Consider the following 19,976-nt stretch of genomic DNA (forward strand, 5'->3'; position numbering starts at 1 on the left):
GCCGGCAGCTCGGACGGGGATGTTGCATCTCGGTCCAAGCTGCCAGAGATAGCAGTCATGTGTACATGAGGCCTGCCTGCTTGTGCGAATGAATGTTTGTATGTTACCTTCTCTGACAAATGCTTTGGCCGAAAACTAATGTGTCTTTTCATTGTGCCTGCACGCAGTTTAACGTATCTTCCTTAAGGTGAGTAGCAATCTCCGTTTTCTGTATATATTAAACACTGGGAAAGACACAGGATAAAGTGCCAACAGTAGGAAGAAACAGTGGGAGAGAGACATAGATAGACAGTGGTAGTGGGGGGGAGATGCTGAGTTTGAAGGCTTCACTATGGAGAGAGACTGGTAAAAGGATTTTGAATGTTCTGTGTTAAAAAACTGCAAATATGTTAGCATACCAAAATGTTTTGTAAGGAACGTGGAATGCCCCCCCCCCCCCCCCATGAACCATGGACCTTGTCGTTGGTGGGGAGGCTTGCGTGCCTCAACGATACAGATAGCCGTACCGTAGGTGCAACCACAATGGAGGGGTATCTGTTGAGAGGCCAGACAAACGTGTGGTTCCTGAAGAGGGGCAACAGGCTTTTCAGTAGTTGCAAGGGCAACAGTCTGGATGATTGACTGATCTGGCCTTGTAACAATAACCAAAACGGCCTTGCTGTGCTGGTACTGCGAACGGCTAAAAGCAAGGGGAAACTACAGCCGTAATTTTTCCCGAGGGCATTCAGCTTTACTGTATGATTAAATGATGATGGCGTCCTCTTGGGTAAAATATTCCGGAGGTAAAATAGTCCCCCATTCGGATCTCCGGGCGGGGACTACTCAAGAGGATGTTGTTATCAGGAGAAAGAAAACTGGCGTTCTACGGATCGGAGCGTGGAATGTCAGATCCCTTAATCGGGCAGGTAGGTTAGAAAATTTAAAAAGGGAAATGGATAGGTTGAAGTTAGATATAGTGGGAATTAGTGAAGTTCGGTGGCAGGAGGAACAAGACTTCTGGTCAGGTGACTACAGGGTTATAAACACAAAATCAAATAGGGGTAATGCAGGAGTAGGTTTAATAATGAATAGGAAAATAGGAATGCGGGTAAGCTACTACAAACAGCATAGTGAACGCATTATTGTGGCCAAGATAGATACGAAGCCCACGCCTACTACAGTAGTACAAGTTTATATGCCAACTAGCTCTGCAGATGACAAAGAAATTGAAGAAATGTATGATTAAATAAAATAAATTATTCAGATAGTGAAGGGAGACGAAAATTTAATAGTCATGGGTGACTGGAATTCGGTAGTAGGAAAAGGGAGAGAAGGAAACGTAGTAGGTGAATATGGATTGGGGCTAAGAAATGAAAGAGGAAGCCACCTGGTAGAATTTTGCACAGAGCACAGCTTAATCATAGCTAACACTTGGTTCAAGAATCATAAAAGAAAGTTGTATACATGGATACATGGAAGAAGCCTGGAGATACTGACAGATTTCAGATAGATTATATAATGGTAAGACAGAGATTTAGGAACCAGGTTTTAAATTGTAAGACATTTCCAGGGGCAGATGTGGACTCTGACCACAATCTATTGGTTATGACCTGTAGATTAAAACTGAAGAAACTGCAAAAAGGTGGGAATTTAAGGAGATGGGACCTGGATAAACTGAAAGAACGAGAGGTTGTACAGAGTTTCAGGGAGAGCATAAGGGAACAATTGGCAGGAATGGGGGAAAGAAATACAGTAGAAGAAGAATGGGTAGCTTTGAGGGATGAAGTAGCGAAGGCAGCAGAGGATCAAGTAGGTAAAAAGACGAGGGCTAGTAGAAATCCTTGGGTAACAGAAGAAATATTGAATTTAATTGATGAAAGGCGAAAATATAAAAATGCAGTAAATGAAGCAGGCAAAAAGGAATACAAACGTCTCAAAAATGAGATCGACAGGAAGTGCAAAATGGCTAAGCAGGCATGGCTAGAGGACAAATGTAAGGATGTAGAGGCCTATCTCACTAGGGGTAATATAGATACTGCCTACAGGAAAATTAAAGAGACCTTTGGAGATAAGAGAATGACTGGTATGAATATCAAGAGCTCAGATGGAAACCCAGTTCTAAGCAAAGAAGGGAAAGCAGAAAGGTGGAAGGAGTATATAGAGGGTCTATACAAGGGTGATGTACTTGAGGACAATATTATGGAAATGAAAGAGGATGTAGATGAAGATGAAATGGGAGATATGATACTGCGTGAAGAGTTTGACAGAGCACTGAAAGACCTGAGTCGAAACAAGGCCCCCGGAGTAGACAACATTCCATTGGAACTACTGACGGCCTTGGGAGAGCCAGTCCTGACAAAACTCTACCATCTGGTGAGCAAGATGTATGAAACAGGCGAAATACCCTCAGACTTCAAGAAGAATATAATAATTCCAATCCCAAAGAAAGCAGGTGTTGACAGATGTGAAAATTACCGAACTATCAGTTTAATAAGTCACAGCTGCAAAATACTAACACGAATTCTTTACAGACGAATGGAAAAACTAGTAGAAGCCGGCCTCGGGGAAGATCAGTTTGGATTCCGTAGAAACACTGGAACACGTGAGGCAATACTGACCTTACGACTTATCTTAGAAGAAAGATTAAGGAAAGGCAAACCTACGTTTCTAGCATTTGTAGACTTAGAGAAAGCATTTGACAATGTTGACTGGAATAATCTCTTTCAAATTCTAAAGGTGGCAGGGGTAAAATACAGGGAGCGAAAGGCTATTTACAATTTGTACAGAAACCAGATGGCAGTTATAAGAGTCGAGGGACATGAAAGGGAAGCAGTGGTTGGGAAGGGAGTAAGACAGGGTTGTAGCCTCTCCCCGATGTTGTTCAATCTGTATATTGAGCAAGCAGTAAAGGAAACAAAAGAAAAATTCGGAGTAGGTATTAAAATTCATGGAGAAGAAATAAAAACTTTGAGGTTTGCCGATGACATTGTAATTCTGTCAGAGACAGCAAAGGACCTGGAAGAGCAGTTGAATAGAATGGACAGTGTCTTGAAAGGAGGATATAAGATGAACATCAACAAAAGCAAAACAAGGATAATGGAATGTAGTCTAATTAAGTCGGGTGATGCTGAGGGAATTAGATTAGGAAATGAGACACTTAAAGTAGAAAAGGAGTTTTGCTATTTGGGGAGCAAAATAACTGATGATGGTCAAAGTAGAGAGGATATAAAATGTAGACTGTCAATGGCAAGGAAAGCATTTCTGAAGAAGAGAAATTTGTTAACATCGAGTATAGATTTAAGTGTCAGGAAGTCATTTCTGAAAGTATTTGTATGGAGTGTAGCCATGTATGGAAGTGAAACATGGACGATAACCAGTTTGGACAAGAAGAGAATAGAAGCTTTCGAAATGTGGTGCTACAGAAGAATGCTGAAGATTAGATGGGTAGATCACGTAACTAATGAGGAAGTATTGAATAGGATTGGGGAGAAGAGAAGTTTGTGGCACAACTTGACCAGAAGAAGGGATCAGTTGGTAGGACATGTTCTGAGGCATCAAGGAATCACCAATTTAGTATTGGAGGGCAGCGTGGAGGGTAAAAATTGTAGAGGGAGACCAAGAGATGAATACACTAAGCAGATTCAGAAGGATGTAGGTTGCAGTAGGTACTGGGAGATGAAAAAGCTTGCACAGGATAGAGTAGCATGGAGAGCTGCATAAAACCAGTCTCAGGACTGAAGACCACAACAACAACAAACGTGGAATGAGGGTTGAGGCAACTGGTTCCCCACCTTTCTGTCAGAGTCTTTTAAAGAGGAGCATATTTGCCTTTTTTGTGCTCAGAAGGAGCATTTTTCATTTGGTGATAGGCTGATCTCTGTAGGCTTTCATTGAGGAAATCTACATGCTCCAGAAATCTTATAATGTTCACACTTTGTAATGTTCACACTTTATAATGTTTCTGAGAGTGGAAATAAACATGTTATATGATTCCACAACAGACTGATGTCAGAAATTCATCCCTATAATTATGTACATCTGCTCAACAACTCTTCTTGAAAATGAGAACTTAATTTTTATTCAAGTTTTAATTAACATTAGTTAAATAACTTATGCAAAACTAGTTATCTGAGTCAAGGTATTTTGACCTCATGCTTTGACACAGATATCTCAGTTGTTTCAAAAGTCTTTATTAAGAAATGCATGAGAAAGAAATTGAGCAGTGCTTACAGTGTCACTGTGAATGAAATGTAGTTCTGTTTCACTAAATGTTATGCATTATTCCTAAAAATGAAACCAAGAGTCCAAACATCAGTCACATGATGGCAGCTGATAGAGTGGAAATAAGAAGCTTGAATGGTATAAAACTAGATTCATTATTTCAAGCATTTATGTTGTAGCGATAAGGGGCTGTTAAATCACTACACAAAACTTTAGGTTATCATGATCAAAGTGTTTGCAATTGATCTTAGATTGGTAAAAAGAACAGAGAAGTCAACAGGATTTATCACAACCCTCATATTTAATGGTTCCAAGTACAGTAGTAGTCCAAGACACTTAAACAACAAGTTGCTTTAGGTCTCCAAGACATGCGAGGGGCTGTAACAGAAATTTCTTGATTACTGTTGGTTATACAGTTCATTTCATTTCATACAATTTGAAAATGCGTTACTTTTGATCAGAGAGCTACTTCTGTCCGGGAAAAAGAAAATGGGAGGGAAGGAGATTCAAAAATTTGAAATTTTTAGGTTTTTTTATTTCTTTATTTATTTATTTTAGGAATTTGCAAGTATGGCAGACAAATAAATTGTCCTTTTCTGTAGGTTTTCACAAAATATGAGCCCTAAATACTGGTATCAGTGCACCAAAATCTACAAAATATAAATTCTGTAAGGCAGCATTACTTGATATGAATGCCATAACATTTTGTTTTAAATTGGCAACATTTTCTAGGATTCATACAAAATAGTCATACATGGCATTCTTTTAGTATAGTTTTTTCCCCTTGAAAGCAGACAAAATATATAACACTTTCATTCTAAGAAGAGACTACAAATTGGCCTTCAGAATCACATACACAGTGCTTTCTCCAGTTGACTACATTTCTTAACATGATCATTAATTAACAACAATGAAAAATAAAAAGTTTTATTATCCTAACATTGCAGAATAACACACTGATGAAATTAGATCAGTTCCTGTTTACAATCCCAGTTCAGTATCATTGTTAAGGTACTGTGATGTTTTCATTAGTAAATGGTATTTAAGTGTACAAAAAACCTTGTCTTCCTGTCAGATGTTCTATGAGACATATATTATATCGCAGATTGACAGAAGAAGTAACTGATGGAAGTCATTAAAAATGAAATTTTATGCCTAGTCCTACAAACAGGAATATCTGGGGCTGAAAGGTACTGGACCTGTATCAGTGGAGATTTGAGGCATTAATTGTTAAACTGTAACATGATTGTGTCATGTAAAACATACACCTTATCCTCATCTTCTGATACAGCTCCTGTCCAGTTTCAGAAATAGTTATGTACATGAATGGTTGTCTAGTGGATGACAGTTCTTGGTGAAAAGGTGCACATCATCAACTTTAAAATTAGTTAACCAAAGCTTTACTCCACACTGAATCAGGAAAATTGAGCACATATAGTAACAATGAAAGGGCCTACATAATAGGAAAGTTGCTGATAACACCAGCACCACACTTTCTTCTAGCAAATTTTAATATCAAATTACTTCATAATTGTATTTTTTTAGAAGGGAGATAAGCACTAAGGTTTAAATTCTGTTAACACAGTTAATGTCTCCAGGAAATTTGAGAATTATTATACCAGTAAAAATCATTTGCATACACAGCACTTCACTCTATTTGTATACAACAAAAGCTAGTTGTAATTCCTTATTGAATTAATAACATCTTCACATTTAAAATGACAAACAGCTGACCACTTTATCTCATCAATAAGCAAATCATAACAATGTGTAGTTAATCCACCTTATCAGACAATAATATAAGCACTGAAATTACCACAGAAAGTGGCATCAAATCAAATACCTTGCACAAGGATAGGAGATACATTTATGTATTTTTTTATTGAATGATGTACTTTTGTTACAATTAATGGCTATCTAGATGAAAACATGAGCCTTTTGAAATGTCTCAAGTTTCATAGGGCAAAAACTAACTTCATAGGGAATCAATAAATCCCTCCAATTGCAGAAAAAAAGAAAGTTAAGGTAATAATGTAAGCTTGTACTGTTTATGTGAAGCATCACATTTATAGTGTACAGTGCATACTGTCTGGCTTTTTTGTTCTTTTTTCCACTAAGTGATCATGATTATAAATATAAAGCTGCAATTTAAGGTAAATCATAGGACTGTTAAACGGATACAACCTTATTAAATGTAAAACAATATGCTGTTGGTGTTTTTCTTTTTCTAAAAGACTGTTGCATGTGCTTATATTAATTTAAATACAATATTTAAAAAATTTCCAATGTGTTACAGCAAGTCAGTGAAAAAATTCACTTGTTTAAAAAAATGTTGGTGGACTCTTTGAGAGAATACTTCTAGCCCTAACAATAATTGTGACTCTCATATCTATTGTTGAGATGCTGTATGATATTTTAGAGGCTCTGCCCATTTATCTTGATTTCTCAGAAATACCAATCTTGACTTTTAGTGTATCGAAAAGCTGAAGAATCACAATTAACAAATTTTTCACAAGTGTTGCTACAATGATAACATCCTCTGCAACTGCTAAAAGTTTATGAAAATTAATCACAATTTCATCGTTTCTAATGTGGTTTTAATCATAGTGGACACTAAAATTTAAAATGAAATGACTGACTGAATCATCATATAAAAGTAAATCCCTTATAAGGGTAAATTCGGTACTGGTATGGGAAAATAGTAACTTTTCATAGTTACTTATAACTATCTTAGGAAATAATAAATATATTGAGCTTTGGCCATACTCTCATTGAAAATCCTTAAAAAATAAATTAAATAAATAACTAAAACCTGCAGTTTATAAAGTTTTTCTCAATGCTGTTCACATTCTTTGATTAAAAGTCCAGTTTTTTTGTCACTTATCACAGAAAACATTTTCAAAAGCCGTCAAGTGCACTTTCATAGGCATCAGGACAGTTCACACGTGCAATCTTGGCATAAGCAGAGTGAGGGAGTGTTTTGCGGCTGATTCTGCTTAGCTTGTTCCATACATGAACAGCATACGCTGTTTCCAGCTTGGCAAGTGTTGTGTTTGCATCCTCCTCTGAGAAGTACATCTGCCATGAGTTATAATGAACTGGGAAAAATAGTGCTGCTGGCAGCACACGAAAGCCACCACAATCTGCCATAGCCGCTGTCTGAGGGGAAAAAAAGAATAATTGTAAAACAAAACCTCATTTTATTAAATCTCCCACCAAACTGTTACCTCTAAATTTTAAATAAATTATGTAATATTGGTTCTCGTGTTCTGAATGAGAGTCACTTCTTTCCTTCAAAATGGATGTGTTATTGTTGGTTCTGCTCTTCAAATATCAAAAAATGCTTCTTTTATTATTTCTATTTTTATCTTTTTTTCATAATGCATTTTTCATATTATTCTCCAAAGTCTCTGTTTACCTCTCTTGACAGTCTGACAGATTTTCTATATATTCTCAGTGTACTTTCCAATAATTGCAATGACTGCTCTCTGTTAATATCTTTAATGTCAGTATTTAATGAATGTAAACAAGAAAGTCTGTATGCAAGCAGTTTGAGTGAGATTTAAGGGAGAACAACCAAAATTTAATTTAATACTTTGTACAAGTTACCTTTCATGTTCTACAGTGTACTGAGTCATCAGTGAGATTATGTGCATGCAGCCAAAAGTAGTTAGCACACTATTTCACTGTAGCACACTACATCTGATGATATGCCTGAAAGCACTTACCTATTCCAAATGCCAGTTATTAACATTTAGCACAGATTCTCTATCCACTAGGAATCAAATATTTAGGAAATCTTTTATTTTATTTTGTCCTTCTTACTACAGTTTTAACACACATACAGTTGTTCACTGGTGACCTGTATGTTCAGTGCACAAATGCCAACCATAACAATTTACAGGGTGTTGCCCTGACTGTGTTAAAACAGGATAAAACAGAAACTTAAAATTCAATAGCACACACACAATATTTTGCCTTGACACAAGAAGGCACCTAGAAGAAATACAGAGTTACTGATTTAATACAGTACTGCAAACTGATTTGTTAGATATATGTGCTTGCTTGTTCTTGGTAGAACAATATATGAGACATTCAGCCACACATTAATGCCATCACTCTAGTAATTTAGGATGAAACTTCAACAACATGGCGTTTTTAACATCATATTCATTTCACTCACATCTAAAATAGAGCAGAACCTCAGGGCTATGCTAGTGGTTGTTGTCTGGTGAGTTAATTTAATAAAACAAGATGCACTGAAAGTAAAGGGCAAAGTCTTTGCAGGAAAGTTAAGTGTGCTGTCTGCATGAGATAACTACAAATCTTTGTCAGTGCTCTAGTTAAATTTCAGGTCGAGGTGCCACTGCATCTTATCACAGTGGCTGGAATAATATTTCTTCCATCATCCACATATAGCTATTCATTACCTTTATCCCTCAATGTTCCATTTTTAAGTTCTTCTCGACAGTGATACTTTAGCACATAAAATTAGAGCTCAGTGAACAACTTCACACGATTCATTTGTTGTTGTTATTGTGCTTTGTGCTAACTGCTAATTATGTTCCTTGCACTTAAAAGTATTCTAGTATCCAGAAAAATGAGACAATGTTCCTCTGTTTGCAAATGGAGGTATGAATTCAAAATGTGCTGGTTACCACATAGAGGAGGCGTTGAGTTGCCAATAGTCACATTGAAAAGACTGCTGTAATATAACAAACTTTTGACAAAGTCCTCTGTCTAAAATAAAAAACACATTCACACAGGCACAACTCACATACATATGGTATTGTCTCCATGCAATGGAGGCCAACGGCCCAAATCTTTAAGACAGGATCTCCAAAAATGTAGCTGCTGTTAGACTGGATAACCATTACACCTAAATTTTTTCTGATTTGTACACTACATTTACAAGTGTTGAGCAAAACTGGCATTGCTGACAGAATAAAATTTTGTGTCGGATGGATATTCAAACCTGAATTTTTGCATTCATCATAATGCTGCACCATCTGACTCATCTAAGGACACTTCTTGATCACAGTGAAAGCTCCCAGTCAGCCAGTATCACTGTTACTTTTCTTAACTGCAAATGGTTCTCCATCATACATTACTGGATTAGCATCCAAGAAAAAAAATTCGGTAGAAAATGACTCAGTGACACCCGAGAGGTTGGCTCCATAATATTAGATGTCTAAAATTAGTCAGCAATGTTTTAGGGTCTCACCATTTGCTCAACAGCAAGGGCCTTCAGGAACTCCACATTGTATCAGTTTTCAGAAGGGATGGAGAAAATAATCATAAAACTGTTAATGAAACTATCATCCTAGAGTTTCCTTTGAATGATTAATAGAGCCACAGACGTTTTTGACTAGGATTATTAAAGTTTGAAATTTACTTTGACAGTTAAGAAGCCAGTATTTTACCACTGCTGCTAGTCTGCCCAGTAAAACTGATGAAATGTTACATTTTAAAAATATACAGGCTGTAGGCAGTTCATAAAAACTTTCCCTGTGAGAAACAACAGTTATGTCTGTACTACTTGCCTACGCACATCACAATTGCAATGCTACTTTAAAATGTTTTTTTAAAAGTTAAAATGTTTTTTTAATACAGTCTCTTTCAGAATAATCCATATAACTGATCTCACTGTCATGTGATGCATGTCAATATCTAAATTTGTTCAAAATCTTGAGAATGAGACATATCCCATTTTCATAGCAAGTAGTGTGTTTCCGCTGATTTTGTTGCATGGTCCTCATGGTCCAACACACACACACACACACACACACACACACACACACACACACACACACACAGAGCTGTTCTCATTTAATAGGTCAAACTAACATTTTATTTAACTTTTCACTATTGTCATCTATATAACAGTGAAGTATGAACTAAATTCACACCACTAAACCCAAAATTCTGATAAATTATAGAGGTTCTGGTTAATAAGGTACCCTCTTTCTTTAGTTTTCAATACTTAGAGATTTTCAGTTTCCTGCCTAATGTCTGCCAACAACCTGTCGAACCCAGAATTTAAAGATCTCTTCTGAACCCCGGATATCAATGCATAGTTTATATTAAAATTACTTTTGCGTACAATATTGGAGGTGTGAATTTCATAGTTCATCCACTCGACACCCCAGTCTGTTCATAATACCAGGAAACCCTGAAGTGACATGCTTGTTGCAGTACAGCCTCTAGATTAAGCTGAAGATAACATTAGCTTAAGTAATCTACAAGTTATGTAGAAATGTGTTGACCTGATCCAGAAGCTGCTGTTGTAAACATCTAAAATTCACAGGAGTTAATATCCCAATGAATAACTGGCTGCTCACACTCCTCTAGTTTGATCTCAAATGTGATGGAACGTGATATTTGACTATCAGCAAGCAGCCATTAAGTTCATAATCAAACCAATTAATCATTATTTTATAAGAGTTCAACACCTCTTTTTAGCACTGCTCTCAAACAATGTTCAACTGGTATTGTGGGGAGTGGTGGCTCCGAGTACAGCCAGATGCTTAGTTGTAAACTACTAATTACTTTCCAAGAGCAACCATCATTTCACTTAAATCATCATGCTTCCCTTATTATACTCCTGTCACTATATTTCATTTATTTCTTCATATGTGACAAAAATTTTAAGCTGCTTTAATTGATCAGCATGTAACATTACTACTCTGGTGTGCGTGTTTGCTAAATGTATCATAACATAGCACAACTGGTGGGTGTTGTGGGTGATACTGAGCTAAAGTTTAGGATACTTAAAAATTTAATCATTAACTCACCTGTTAAAATATTGAAAAAGTCATAAATTAAGGCTAAGTTAAAAGTTAAGAACAGGATCAAAATATGTCTGGTTGATCTCATTCCTACGCACATGATTAACAACAAACACAGATACCTAACTCCTACAAAAAGAAACAGAAAAAGGAAAATACTGACCAACCTTTGTAAAGCATTCAAATTAAAAATTATGTCCAAATACTTTCACAAACTATTAAGATATGCTTTAACTTTAATCTGTCTGAAAGTAGCTCTACAGAAGTGAGCACTGTAAGGTAATTATACATAAGCAAATTCAAGGAGGACAGCAGTCAGTCATTTTATGTCTACTATGTAAAGGCTAGTACCATTTTATCTTACTTTATGCTTGTCACATTGTGACCTGACTCACTCTTTGGTAATGAAACAATGATAACCATGTTATAGTTGAAATCTAGATCTGCAATAAATTACAGATTTTGTGACTTTCTTGAATTTTAATGTTCAATGATAATTGCAGACACAGGCATCCAATGGATTCCAGCTCATTAATTGTAAATATTAGATTTGTTTCACACAACTTCACCTTTAATATTGAAATTGAATTTAATTCATCCAAAATAACTTGATTCTGTGATCAAGAGTTTAATGTATTTATTTCTGTCGTGAAAATTGGTGGTGACAAGATTCCTTTGGCAACTGTAATGCGTAAGAATGTCTCATTATTAAAAAACTGCTCAGATGACTTGTTTTCAATTTTGAGTTGCAGAAGTTTAATTGTAGTGCCTTTACAGCTATAGCAATATTATCATATCTGTACCTATGAGATAAAAGTGTGTTACAATAAGAAAATCTGTTGCAACAACATTTATGACAAAAGTTAAGTTTTAATATTTAGTTTCAGGAATGTATCAGTAAATATGGACACTTATTAGTTTTGTTAAACTTCAGTATTCACAAAACCATTAGCACTAGTTGAACATAAATTGATACACAATTATTTTGAATGAAAAAGTATGCCAGAACTTTTCACCTTTTGGACTTTAAATTTCATCAGGATCAGAAAAGACACACATTCATACAAGAAAAAGCCATCACAATTTGCAACCATATGGCCACTGTCGTCTTTGGGCACTAAGGTTTGACTGCAACTGTGTCTGAATAGAGAAAGGGCAAGAACTACATATGTGTATTGGTAGGAAAGAAGTCAGGTAGAGGCCAGAAAGTAATGGAGGTTGTGTCCAGGCAGGGCTTATGGGGATGAAAGATATGTTGTAGGCAGAGTTTCCACCTGCGCCATCCAGAAAAGCTGGTGTTGATGGGAAGAATCCAGATGGCAAAGTCTGTGAAACAGTCGTTAAAATAAAGCACATGGTGTTGAGTGGTGTTCCATATATCCTTATACTATTATCTACTCCAGTTCCGCCATGGGCATCTCCTTGCCCATTAAGGGCAGGGCTGCCTGTTTAAGCAGATATGAGATCAAGAAATGTAGTTGCACCCATTATGCTGCATTCAACATGGATATGACTACTAACAAGCTGTCTGTCTGCATGTATGGCATGTATGATCACTGCCAGTATGTGGCTAGGAGACAGCTGGACGAGCCAGTTCCAAGAACGCCGCTCAACACAATGTGATTCAATTTAATGACTGCCTCACAGCCTGTGCCATCTGGATTCTTCCCACCAACACCAGCTTCTGTGAAGTGCACAGGTAGGGACTCTCCTTACAGTATATCCTTTGTTCCTGTAACTCCCTTGGCTTCAACCATCATTAGGACCTGTCCTCCATCTGCCTGTCCTCTTCTCTGCTCCCCATCCAGTACTACACATGCCTTCTATCACGACAATGCACATACATAATCCTCACTCCCCACCCCCTGTTTCACATTAGTGTGAAGTTCATTTACAGTGACGTGCTATGGATGTGAGTGATGCTTCATCCCCCTCACTCAGTTGCATCTAAATGCTTCTGGTAAGTGGCCACTTGCATAACTAATTCCAAGAAGCATTGTCCAGTTAAAGCAATATCAGTCTTATCCCAGTGTGTTCCCTGTGTTTTTTTTATGGTAAATTCATCCAAATGAGAGCAGAAAAATAAATATAGTTGGATTTGAAACACCTACTATGGAAAAAATATAGCTTTAACAAAGCCAGGGGTATTAAAGGAATTGCATTTAGTATCTTCAAACAAAAAATCAGATGTGTCAGTAATGGAAAAGGACAAACTTGACTTTTTCAGACAGGAAAATGAAAACATAGATGGAATTTCAGTAGACTTGTTGTGCATTTGTGAAAACCACTTGGAAATAACTGAAGTGGAAAAGTTCATCTTGATAAAATGGGCTGCAATAGGATGTTGCCTCATTTAACAGAGCAGAACTTGTTAACATCCTCTGAAAAAGGGAATGCCTCAGGCATGGCTAACAAATTTGGCAACTTGTTTGTATACAACCTGAAATCGAAAGACTAAGATAGTCTGGCTCAACACCCCTCTGATTTTATTTTTGAGGAAACCACCCTTAAATTTCTTGATGTGCAATCTGCTCAAAATTGATGAGATCAATAGATAATTGGAAATGGAGCAGTTTTCATTTTCATAAATGAGGTTTGCAAATGTGTATTTTCCTAGAAATCAAGGATAGAAATTATTAATTCTGCCCTTTATGTATCCCCAGGATAAATACTAGTGAACAAAAGCACCACTGGCATAGCAACCAAGGCGTTTGACTAGGGTATGGAGAACACCTGAGTTCAGTTTTCAAACAAAGACTGTCGCGCCCCCCCCCCCCCCTTTTTTTTAATACCAAAAGAGATAGGAATACGAGGGTTAATAAGATACATAAATCAATAGGGAATAATAACAAGGTAGGCACATAAATTCCTCAACAACATTACTAATGAAAGAACTAAAATTTTAAGCCTTGTTGTACGAAAACAATTCTGAATAAGACTGCTGCAAATCAGTCATGAGGGGCCACACCCAGCCAACTGTGCAGACGGCACAGGACAGAATTTTATTTTGGTGGTTCAAAATTGCACTGCTTTTTCTAGAAACCCAGAGGGAATTGCCCAACTGCACAGATGCAATAATAATTCATAGCATGATCAACTGTAAGCACCAATTTATCAGGCAATGTTATAATATGTCTGTTTAAATGTAAACCAAGTCTGTTTTTCACCGAATCTTTAGAAGGAACAATATAGTTACACAAATATTGTAGTTATTAGATGTTCTGGATGCCATGAGTATATTTGCTTTGAGTGTTTTTATGCCAAATACCATTCATGTTGTTGCTAAAATGGTATACAGATGAGCTAGCTCTCACTAGGGAGGAGATGCTCAGACTGTACAGAATATATAAAAATTCTTGTAAACAAGGACCTGAGCTAGATAATGCTTCTTATAGAGCTTCTCTAAAATGTAAAAAAATCTACAAAGACAAACTGTCCTTGGCCAAAAAACAGGCATGAGACCATTACGTTGAAAGTGCTGCCAACAAATGTAAAGCAGCGTGGGATATCATCAACCAGTGTAATTCATAAACCCATACACAAGATGCAATGCTGCTCCCAGAAGAAGTAAATAATTACTTCCTAACCTAAGTGAGTGAGCTGAAAAACTGGCACTTGTGCACTAGATCATCTTGGTGCTGTGCCCCATGGGAGGTATACTTTCCACTGGAATGTTGTCACCCCAGAGGATATTGTAAAGCTGTGGCAAGGGTCACCAACTCCGAAAGTATGGACTGTTATTGGTTTTCTAGCTATGTAATGAAAAAATAATACACCTTATCTGTCAACCTCTTTCTTTCATTTTTAATATGTGTTTAGAATCTGGAGTTTTCCCAGATGCACTCAAAACTGCTAAAGTGATACCAGTCTTTAAAAAGGGAGATAAGCATCTGCCCCAAAACTATCGACCAGTTTCTATTGTCCCAATTTTCTCTAAAGTTTTTGAATATCTAATGTACAGTCAACTAAATAACTATTTTGAAAAGCATGATCTCCTCTCCAACAGACAGTTTGCATATCAACGTGGTAAAAATACCACTACTGCTGTCACTGAAGTTGTTAACCAGGTGTTAACTGCATTCGAAAATAAGGATCTAGTATCAGTTGTACTTTGTGATCTTAGCAAAGCCTTTGACTGCATACCATCTAACACCCTACTTGCAAAACTGGAATTTTATGGCATACACAAACCATTTTTAGATGTAATCGAATTATACTTAAGTAACAGGAGACAGTTTGTATCAATTAAAAATAGATCCTCCTCGCTGAAGGAAGTTCGGACTGGAGTGCCTCAGGGCTCGGTCCTAGGTCCTTTTCTGTTCATCATTGCAATTAATGACGTACCTTACCATGTAGGAGCAAATTCAATTGTGTGTTATGCAGATGATACAACATTGCTCAGTACACACCATGACACCATGACACAACAGAACTGGCAACACAGGAAAAACTAGAACTAGTAATGGATTGGTTTTCTTCTAATGAACTCCTGTGTAATCCTGATAAAACACAAGAACTAATTCTGGGTTTAACTACAGCTGTAGAAAGCAAATCAGTAAAACTGTTAGGTTTCCACATTGATTCAAAATTAAGCTGGGAGGAACACATTGGCCATATCTGCAAGAGAATAGCAAGAGTGTGTTATCTCATTTGGAGATTGACAGATGTAGTCACTGATGAGTATCTAAAGGTGGTATATTTTGGCCTCTTTCAATCACACATTTCCTACGGCATATTGTTATGGGGACATTCTTGCTTTGTCAGTGAAATTCTGAAAATTCAAAAAAAGTAATCAGAATAATGAGCAAAGTTAAGCCCAAGGAACACTGCCGCCCCCTCATTATCAAGCACATGATATTAACTGTTGTGAATCTATACATCTACACAGCACTGCTTTATGTCAAAAGCAACTTAAATGAGTTCGAGACCAGAGAGAACATACATCCTCAGAACACCAGAGGCAAACTGGACTTCGACATACCAAGACACAGACTCACAAAGACTGCAAAACTCACACAAAATAATGAGTTTAAAACTCTTCAAACTTCCAGCATCTGCTCGGCCACTGACCAGTAATATTTTCAAATGTAAGATTTATGACTGGTTACTCAAACACCCATTTTATAAGATAACAGAACATTTTGAAATAATCATTGACATTAGTATATAAGAATATTCCTAAAAGAAAAGGAATTAAATTGTAAAACCTTTACTGTAAAGTTATTGTTAATTGTATATTTAATGTTCAGACCTATTCCGCTGTAAGTGGTCAATGGTGAATAAACTGAATACTGAATACTGAGGACATAACAGAATGAGTGAAAGATCCATTGTAAGGCAATCTGGATTACATTTTTAATTCTTTACTAATCAAAGCCATTCGAGAAATTTATTTGCTTACCTTATTAACCCTCTTTCTACCTTATTTGATTCTGGAAAAATACATGTAAAAAAAAGTGACAGAATTCATTTGGGAATCAGACATGAGTTCCTCACTCCCCATCCAAATGCCTCAGTCATTGCGCCAGTGGCACTTTCATTCACCAGCATGTATCTTAAGGTTAGGTAAGCTTCTTTCCTCAACTTCTAGAAAAATATTTGTTTGTGGACTCTCATAAATGATAATGAAAAATGCTCTATTTTCAATTATCTATTGACCCCATCAATTTTGAGTCAGCTGCATGTACTGATCTTTAGGGGTGATTTTCTCAGAAATGGGGAGGTGTTGAGCCCAAATATTTTAGAGCCTTTTGTTTCAAATAGCACACAAACAGCCTGCCAAATATGAGCTGAATCGGTTGACCATGGCTCAGGCCTTCCCCTTGTGGGAGTTAACTTTCATAAAGAAATCCCCACAGATAAAGCGACACAAGACCTAATGTGAAGTGTTGACAAATTTAGTCAAGAAAAATATCCTGCTGATATATCCTGAAGCATTTCCGTAACACTCGTGTGATGATCAAACCTACCAGTAACAAATCTAGCAGCCCGCCTCTGAATTGCTTCTATGTCCTCCCTCAATCCGACCTGATAAGGATCCCAAATGCTCAAGCAGTACTCAAGAATAGGTCGCACCAGCATTCTACAAGCGGTCTACTTTACAGATTCTACCAATGAACCGAAGGCGACCATCCGCCTTCCCCACAACTGCCATTACATGCTTGTTCCACTTCATATCGCTCTGCAATGTTATGCCCAAATATTTAATCGACGTGACTGTGTCAAGCGCTACACTAGTAACGGAGTATCCAAACATTACAGGATTCTTTTTTCCTATTCATCTGCATTAATTTACATTTATCTATATTTAGAGTTAGCTGCCATTCTTTAAACCAATCACAAATCCTGTCCAAGTCATCTTGTATCCTCCTACAGTTACTCAACGACGACACCTTCCCGTACCCCACAGCATCATCAGCAAACAGCCGCACATTGCTATACACCCTATCCAAAAGATCATTTATGTAGATAGAAAACAACAGCGGAGCTACCACACTTCCCTGGGGCACTCCAGATGATACCCTCACCTCTGATGAACACTCACCATCGAGGACAACATACTGGGTTCTATTACTTAAGAAGTCTTCGAGCCACTCACATACTTGGGAACCAATCCCATATGCTTGTACCTTAGTTAGGAGTCTGCAGTGGGACACCGAGTCAAACGCTTTCTGGAAGTCAAGGAATATGGCATCCGTCTGATACCCTTCTTCCATGGTTTGCAAGATATCATGTGCAAAAAGGGCGAGTTGCGTTTCGCAGGAGCAATGTTTTCTAAAGCCGTGCTGATGCACGGACAGCAACTTCTCTGTCTCAAGGAAATTCATTATATTTGAACTGAGAATATGTTCGAGAATCCTGCAACAAACCGATGTTAAGGATATTAGTCTGTAATTTTGAGGTTCCATCCTTCTACCCTCCTTATATACAGGCGTCATCTGCCCTTTTTTCCAGTCGCTCAGGACTTTATGTTGGGCAAGAGATTCGCGACAAATGCAAGCTAAGTAAGGAGCCAATGCAGTAGAGTACTCTCTGTAAAACCGAATAGTAATCCCATCAGGACCTGGCGATTTATGTATTTTCAACCCATTCAGCTGCTTCACATTATTACTGGCAGGTTGTATACGATTAAAAAAATAATATTTTCTGGAACATTTCAAGTTTATTAGAAATTTTAAAACTGATCAGTAATTATAAGAAGAATTTTGTGATTGGCTTCTACCATAGCATTTCATGCCTCTTCATTTTATCACATGTATATAGTTCAATAACATTGAACAGTACAGTGGTATTGCGTTTTTAATATAGTATACAGATTAAGTTTCTCCAATTTCCATGCCCAGAGAAAATGGTGAATGGATGACAATTAAAGGAAGACGAATGTGGGCAAGCATTAAAACAAAGTGTTCAGAAACAGAAGTGCAGTTCTTCTAGAAAAGAAAAAATTTCAAATCAGACACAAAAGCAAAGCAGCATCAAATGAGATTTATAACAATGAAGGCAATCAATTATTGACAAAATTATTTAATTGAATAGATAAAAAATCTACTCACCAAGCAGCGGCAGAACACACACATATAAGAACATTGTAATTGCCAAGCTTTCGGAGATGTTAGCTCATTCTTCAGGCAGAAGAGTTGAAGGGAAAGGAAGAGAGGTGAAGGAAAAGGACTGGAGAGGTCTAGGAAAAGGGGTAGGTTTCGAGAAAGTCAGCCAGAACTGCGGGTCACAGGAGACCTACCGTACAGAATGCGAAGGAAAGACTGATTGTTGGGGGACTGCATCGGACAATATTCGAAAACCTGAGAGCATAAATATGGAAGACAGGGTATATGCAAGACAGAGATTGCTACTAAAACATCATGAATTAGTTAATAAGAATGAAAAGCTAAGTGCATTGTACGTAACAGAGATGGAAGGGGGCAGTGAAAAGTAGATGGAAAAGACAATGAAAGATGTAGAAAACTAAAATGATGTGAAGCAAAGAGTAGTTACAATGAAGGAATGCTGAAACGGAACAAATTAACATAAATTAAGGCCAGGTTTGTGGCGAGAACCAGGTACTAGTTCCCCCCGCAGAGTTCTGAAAAACTGGTGTCTGGGGGAAGAATCCAGAAGACGCATGTGGTGATACAGGCGCCATGATCACAAATGTCATGTTGTAGAGCACGCTCTGCAAAAGGTTATTGCAAGTTGCCAGTATACACCATCCGCCTATGCCCGTTCATCCTAATTGATAATTTGGTTGCAGTCACCAGTTTCTCAGAACTCCACAGTTGTAAACTATCACTAAACATGTCCTTAGTTCTCGCCACCCATCTGGCCTTAATTTATGTTAATCTCTTCTGTCTCAGCATTTTTTCATGGTAACTACTCTTTGCTTCACTCCGATTTAATTTTCTATATCTTTCATTGTCTTTTCCATCTACTTTTCACCATCACACTCCCACCTCTGTTATGTACAATGCAGTTAGCTATTTATTCTTATTAACTCGTGTACCCTGTCTTCCACATTTAAGCTCTCAGGTTTTCAAATCTTGTCCAATGCAGTCCCCAGCAATCATTCTTTCCTTCTCATCTTGTACAGTAAGTCTCCCATGACCTGTGGCTCTGGCTGACTTTCCCGAAATCTACCCCTTTTCCTAGTCCTCTCCAGTCCTTTTCCTTCACCCTTCTTCCTTCCCCTTCAACCCTTCCACCTGAAGAAGGAGCCAATGTCTCCAAAAACTTGCCAATTACAACATTCTTTTATGAGCGTGTTCTGCCGCTGCTTGGTGAGTAGATTTTTTATCTATCCAATTAAATAATTTTGTCAATAATTGATTGTTTTCATTGTTGTGTTCATTGTTGCTAATAAGCCAAAATGGCCATCATTCCTTCTTATTTAACACTCTTGTCCGTCTTTGTTGTCATCTGTCTTGTTCAGAAAAATGTGTTGAAACGTGTGTGAATTCCTAAGGGGCCAAACTAATGAGGTCATCGGTCCCT

The 19,976-nt window shown here is 37.3% G+C and overlaps 1 protein-coding gene across 6 annotated transcripts in view; it reads right to left on the reverse strand.

Moving 5' to 3' along the window:
- Positions 1 to 19,976, reverse strand: part of LOC126237240 (lactosylceramide 4-alpha-galactosyltransferase-like) — a 543,469-nt gene that overhangs the window by 54,120 nt on the left and 469,373 nt on the right. For 5 of the 6 annotated variants that reach the window (XM_049947144.1, XM_049947143.1, XM_049947142.1 and 2 more), the window contains one exon: positions 4,768 to 7,359. The exons of the other annotated variant lie outside the window; for it this stretch is intronic. In XM_049947144.1, coding sequence (XP_049803101.1) covers positions 7,099 to 7,359 — 261 coding nt within the window. In that variant the 3' untranslated portion in view covers positions 4,768 to 7,098. Of the gene's footprint in view, positions 1 to 4,767; positions 7,360 to 19,976 lie in introns of those variants that run through there. 6 annotated transcript variants of the gene reach the window in all.

This window comes from Schistocerca nitens, chromosome 2, assembly GCF_023898315.1.
Source record: "Schistocerca nitens isolate TAMUIC-IGC-003100 chromosome 2, iqSchNite1.1, whole genome shotgun sequence".
Taxonomy (NCBI): Eukaryota; Metazoa; Arthropoda; class Insecta; order Orthoptera; family Acrididae; genus Schistocerca; species Schistocerca nitens.